Genomic DNA, 6,000 nt, shown 5'->3' with positions numbered 1-6,000 from the left:
GACGGTGACTATTTCTCAATCTTAACCCCCAACATCTACCCTTTTCTATAGATTGTGCTCAAAGGCTTTCATTTGCAGGGAACCAGCACAGTTGGTCCAACAGGTTAAGCGGAGGGAGTAACGTCTCTCCCCGCCCCGGTAGACTTTGGAGCCCCGTTTTCCCACCAGCTTCTCCGGGGCTGGGATTATACCGCCCCCTCTCGTTGCCTGCCGACTGCAGGCTGAGGGGGGGGGGGGGGCGGGGGGCGCTCTGGCTGATCTCAGCCTATCCTCTCCTAGGATGTGTCATTGCATCAAACTGGGTGTCCTCCCCCTCCCCAAAGAGATTAAAAGAAGCGGGATCTGTTCCTCTGCTGGAGTCCAGGTTTTGCACTGGTTCCGGTTGGCTGGCGAGTTAAGCGAAGCCTTCTTGGCAAACAGCGAACCAGTGGACTGGGCATCCCAGCAGCCAGGAGAACATTGGGTTGGACACTCGGGAGCTCAGTCAACATCTCCCAAGAAGATGGATACTTTGACATCGAATTTCACCAGCAATTGGGTCAACGAGAGCCAGGCAGGTTCCTACAACCAGAGTGGACTGCCTTTGGCAAACGACACCAACCAGTTCGCGCAGCCCTCCTGGAAAATCGCCCTCTGGTCCATAGCATACGGCTCGGTGGTGGCCGTGGCGGTCAGTGGCAACCTCATCGTCATCTGGATCATCTTGGCTCACAAGAGGATGAGGACGGTGACGAACTATTTCCTGGTGAACCTCGCTTTCTCAGACGCCTCCATGGCCGCTTTCAACACCTTGGTCAATTTCATTTATGCCGTTCACAATGATTGGTATTTCGGGGAGACTTACTGCCGCTTCCACAACTTCTTTCCCATCGCCGCTGTCTTCGCCAGCATCTACTCCATGGTGGCTATCGCTGTAGACAGGTAAGAGTCGGGACTCCCAGCTGGAAGGGTTGAGACTTGTCCCTCTCCCAGCTATGTGTCGGGAAGCCCCTGTGTAAGGGTCGTTACTTAATCCTCCAACCCCACAGCTGAGGGTCTACAATTCCCTCACCACCCCGCCCCCTCGCCCCCGGTATAGATGAGGGTCGGTAGACACCGCCAGGTCGGTAATTCGCCGACCTGTTCATTTCAGTTCGCTTCCAGACTACCGAGACCTCTCCTCAATGGGAGCGACTGGCCAGCAGGAACTAGGAATAGAAACTCCGCAAATCCCTTTCAAACGAAAGGAACCGCCCTCAAAACAGAATTCCTGAAAAAGCTGGCATTTTCTTCCCCAAAAATAACGCTGTAGGTAGAGCTCAGACTTCAATATTCCCGGGTCGATTAGTCAAATGGAGAGATTCTGGATACTGAATATTGTTAGGAATCTGATTAAAGAGTATTTTGAATGTAGAAAGACCAGAATTGTAATCTCGACAATTAAAAGTGCAAAAAGAGTCTAGCTAAGAGTTACGAAGGAAGAAAATAGCTTTTGAAGAGTTTCTGGAGAGTTTAACGGTGTAGGGCTGTTTCACTGGTTGATGTCTGGTACAAGGGGAGACGAATGAATATTGCCGCTGGAAATCCGGAGGATTAGAACGGGAGTGGCTTACTACAAGAGGTTATTGGGGAAGAGTCAATAAAAGTGATTTTAGAAAGCAATTGGATAAGGATTTGGGCAAAAGGCAGGGGAAACAGATTAGAGTCGAGAGCTCCATTGAAGAACTCGCACAGTGACCATCAGTTGAATGGTTTGCAATCCTGTCGTTTCTCTAAGTTTATGGTCCAAAAATTGCATTTATAAATTATTTCCCTTTCACAAACAGTATCCAATCACAATACAAGCACTCACTGTTTTTTCTTAAAGTTGTTTCTATCAGTTTCTGATCTGTTGAATCAGGATCTTGCTTGGAAAATAACAACGGGTTAACAGCTCACACCATTATTAATGTAAAACAAATTGTTCTGATAAAAGGTCATCGACCTGAAAAGTTAACTCTCTTTCTCTCCACAGATGTTGTCTGACCTGAGTTTTTCTAAAATTTTCTGTTTTTTTTATTTCAAATTTCCAGCATTTGCATTATTTTTGCTTTTGAATTTGTTACGACCAGGTGAGCAATGTGTCTAGGGGTCTCTTGCTGTCTGCACCTGGTCTTTCGTAATAGGGTTTAATTTTAAACACACTCTGGTTTGAGCTCCCCCTTTGTGAATCTTTGTTCAGTTTCTAATTATCAGGTAAATAACTGAGCACAAACAGGTTTTCTTTGGTTTAAAGCAGTAAGATGCAATTTATTAAACCTTAAACTCTTATACGGTTCACACCTACGGATGTACGACAGGTTCATGCAATATAAACATGCAGCTAGGAATAGAAAAGAGCAGAAGAAAAGTTAAGTAGAACAGTTTGGGACAATAATATAAAAACAAAATACTGCGGGTGCTGGAAATCTGAAATAAAAACAAGAAATGCTGGAACCACTCAGCAGGTCTGGCAGCATCTGTGGAAAGAGAAGCAGAGTTAACGTTTCGGGTCAGTGACCCTTCATCGGAAATGACAAACATGAGAAAAGTCACAGGTTATAAGCAAGTGAGGTGGGGGTGGGGCAAGAGATAACAAAGGAGGTCAAGATTGGACCAGGCCACATGGCTGACCAAAAAGTCACGGAGCAAAGGCAAACAATATGTTAATGGTGTGTTGAAAGACAAAGCATTAGTACAGATTAGCTGTTAATACACTCAATATTGAACAGCAGCAAGTGCAAACCTGAAAAAAAAACAGTGGGTAAGCAAACTGAACAAACTAAGATGAAATGAAAAAAATGCAAAAAAAAAAGATTGTAAAAAATGTAAAAAAAGAATGTAAAAAAAAAGGAAGAAAAAAATGACTAAAAATGAAAGTAAAATGGGGGGGCTGTCATGCTCTGAAATTATTGAACTCAATGTTCAGTCCGGCAGGCTGTAGTGTGCCTAATCGGTAGATGAGATGCTGTTCCTCGAGCTTGCGTTGATGTTCACTGGAACACTGCAGCAATCCCAGGACAGAGATGTGAGCATGAGAGCAGGGGGGTGTGTTGAAATGGCAAGCAACCAGAAGCTCAGGGTCCTGCTTGCAGACTGAGCGGAGATGTTCCACAAAGCGGTCACCCAGTCTGCGCTTGGTCTCCCCAATGTAGAGGAGACCACACTGTGAGCAGGGAATACAGTATACTACATTGAAAGAAGTACAAGTAAATCTCTGCTTCACCTGAAAGGAGTGTTTGGGGCCTGGGATAGTGAGGAGAGAGGAGGTAAATGGGCAGGTATTACACCTCCTGCGATTGCAGGGGAAGGTGCCATGGGACGGGGAAGAGGTGGTGGGGGTAATGGAGGAGTGGACCAGGGTGTCGCGGAGGGAACGATCCCTTCGGAATGCTGACAAGGGAAGGGAAGATGCGACTGGTAGTGGCATCACGCTGGAGGTGGCGGAAATGGCGTAGGATGATCCTTTGGATATGGAGGCTGGTGGGGTGAAAAGTGAGGACAAGGGGAGCCCTGTCACGGTTCTGGGAGGGAGGGGAAGGGGTGAGGGTAGAGGTGCGGGGAATGGGCCGGACACGGTTGAGGGCCCTGTCAACCACAGTGGGGGGAAATCCTCAGTTGAGGAAAAAGGAGGTCATATCAGAAGCACCGTCATAGAAGGTAGCATCATCAGAGCAGATGCGTCGGAGACGGAGAAACTGGGATAATGGAATGGAGTCCTTACAGGAGGTAGGGTGTGAAGAAGTGTAGTCGAGGTAGCTGTGGGAGTCAGTGGGCTTATAATGGATATTAGTAGACAACCTATCCCCAGAGATGGAGACAGAGAAGTCGAGGAAGGGAAGGGAAGTGTCAGAGATGGACCATGTAAAGGTGAGAGAAGGGTGGAAATTGGAAGCAAAGTTGATGAAGTTTTCCAGTTCGGGAGCAGGAAATGGCACCAATACAGTCATCAATGTACCGGAAAAAGAGTTGGGGGAGGGGGCCTGAGTAGGACTGGAACAAAGAATGCTCGACATATCCCACAAAAAGACAGGCATAACTAGGACCCATGCGGGTACCCATAGCGACACCTTTTACTTGAAAGAAGTGCGTGGAGTTGAAGGAGAAGTTGTTCAATGTGAGAAAAAGTTCAGCCAGGCGGAGGAGGGTGGTGGTGGATGGGGACTGGTTGGGCCTCTGTTCCAGGAAGAAGCGGAGAGCCCTCAAACAGTCCTGGTGGGGGATGGAGGTGTAGAGCGATTGGACGTCCATCGTGAAGAGGAGGCGGTTGGGACCAGGAAAGTGGAAATTGTCAAAATGACGTAGGGCGTCAGAAGAGTCACGGATGTAGGTGGGAAGAGACTGGACCAGCGGAGAAAAGATAGAGTCTAGATAGGAAGAAACCCCACTGTGGTTGACAGGGCCCTCAACCGTGTCCGGCCCATTCCCCGCACCTCTACCCTCACCCCTTCCCTTCCCTCCCAGAACCGTGACAGGGTTCCCCTTGTCCTCACTTTTCACCCCACCAGCCTCCATATCCACAGGATCATCCTACGCCATTTCCGCCACCTCCAGCGTGATGCCACTACCAGTCGCATCTTCCCTTCCCTTCCCCTGTCAGCATTCCAAAGGGATTGTTCCCTCTGTGACACCCTGGGCCACTCCTCCATTACCCCCACCACCTCTTCCCCGTCCCATGGCACCTTCCCCTGCAATCGCAGGAGGTGTAATACCTGCCCATTTACCTCCTCTCTCCTCACTATCCCAGGCCCCAAACACTCCTTTCAGGTGAAGCAGCGATTTACTTGTACTTCTTTCAACGTTGTATACTGTATTCGTTGCTCACAGTGTGGACTCCTCTACGTTGGGAGACCAAGCGCAGACTGGGTGACCGCTTTGCGGAACATCTCCACTCAGTCCGCAAGCAGGACCCTGAGCTTCCGGTTGCTTGCCATTTCAACACACCCCCCCTGCTCTAATGCTCACATCTCTGTCCTGGGATTGCTGCAGTGTTCCAGTGAACATCAACGCAAGCTCGAGGAACAGCATCTCATCTACCGATTAAGCACACTACAGCCTGCCGGACTGAACATTGAGTTCAATAATTTCAGAGCATGACAGCCCCCCCATTTTACTTTCATTTTTAGTCATTTTTTTCTTTTTTTTTTACATTCTTTTTTTACATTTTTTACAATCTTTTTTTTTTGCATTTTTTTCATTTCATCTTAGTTTGTTCAGTTTGCTTACCCACTTTTTTTTTCAGGTTTGCACTTGCTGCTGTTCAATATTCAGTGTATTAACAGCTAATCTGTACTAATGCTTTGTCTTTTAACACACCATTAACATATTGTTTGCCTTTGCTCCGTGACCTTTTGGTCAGCCATGTGGCCTGGTCCAATCTAGACCTCCTTTGTTATCTCTTGCCCCACCCTCACCTCACTTGCTTACAACCTGTGACTTTTCTCATATTTGTCAGTTCCGATGAAGGGTCACGGACCCGAAACGTTAACTCTGCTTCTCTTTCCACAGATGCTGCCAGACCTGCTGAGTGGTTCCAGCATTTCTTGTTTTTATTATAGTTTGGGACAATATCTTGTTACTGTTTCTCGAGTTTTCTGTCGTCCTTGATTGAAGCTATGATCTTGCGACTCATTGGGGCCCAGTAATCTTCTTAAAACTTTGTTCACATGGCAAACCCTTCTCTCTTGGAGTTTCACGTGTTTTCATGAGATTCAGTTCCATGGGAAGAGATGAAGGCAGGCGGGAGAGGAGATGTTCTCAGTCCCAGGAGAAGGTCTTTACTGCATGAGCACATGGCTTTGTCTGTCCTAATCCTTTGTTTGGGAGTTCAAAACCTCTGCAACAGCCAGTCAGTCATGTGATCAAAACTAGTCTGACCACTTTCTGTGCATTGGAGGAGCAGAGATTGGCTCCGTTTGATTCCACATTGTCATGTATTATGCAAATGTCCTTCCAGTCAGAGATTGCAATTTTTAAAGTTTTCATCTGGCAAAATAATGTATG

At 47.3% G+C, this 6,000-nt stretch overlaps 1 protein-coding gene across 1 annotated transcript in view; it reads left to right on the top strand.

The window, feature by feature from the left end:
- Positions 1-380: 380 nt before the first annotated feature.
- LOC137368739 (neuromedin-K receptor-like) overlaps positions 381-6,000 on the top strand; it is a 90,833-nt gene continuing 85,213 nt past the window's right edge. Inside the window, exon 1 of the mRNA XM_068028925.1 lies at positions 381-921. Coding sequence (XP_067885026.1) covers positions 503-921 — 419 coding nt within the window. The 5' untranslated portion in view covers positions 381-502. The remainder of the gene's footprint in view (positions 922-6,000) is intronic.

This window comes from Heterodontus francisci, chromosome 4 (assembly GCF_036365525.1).
Source record: "Heterodontus francisci isolate sHetFra1 chromosome 4, sHetFra1.hap1, whole genome shotgun sequence".
Classification (NCBI taxonomy): domain Eukaryota; kingdom Metazoa; phylum Chordata; class Chondrichthyes; order Heterodontiformes; family Heterodontidae; genus Heterodontus; species Heterodontus francisci.
This window is presented reverse-complemented; position numbering and strand designations above follow the sequence as displayed.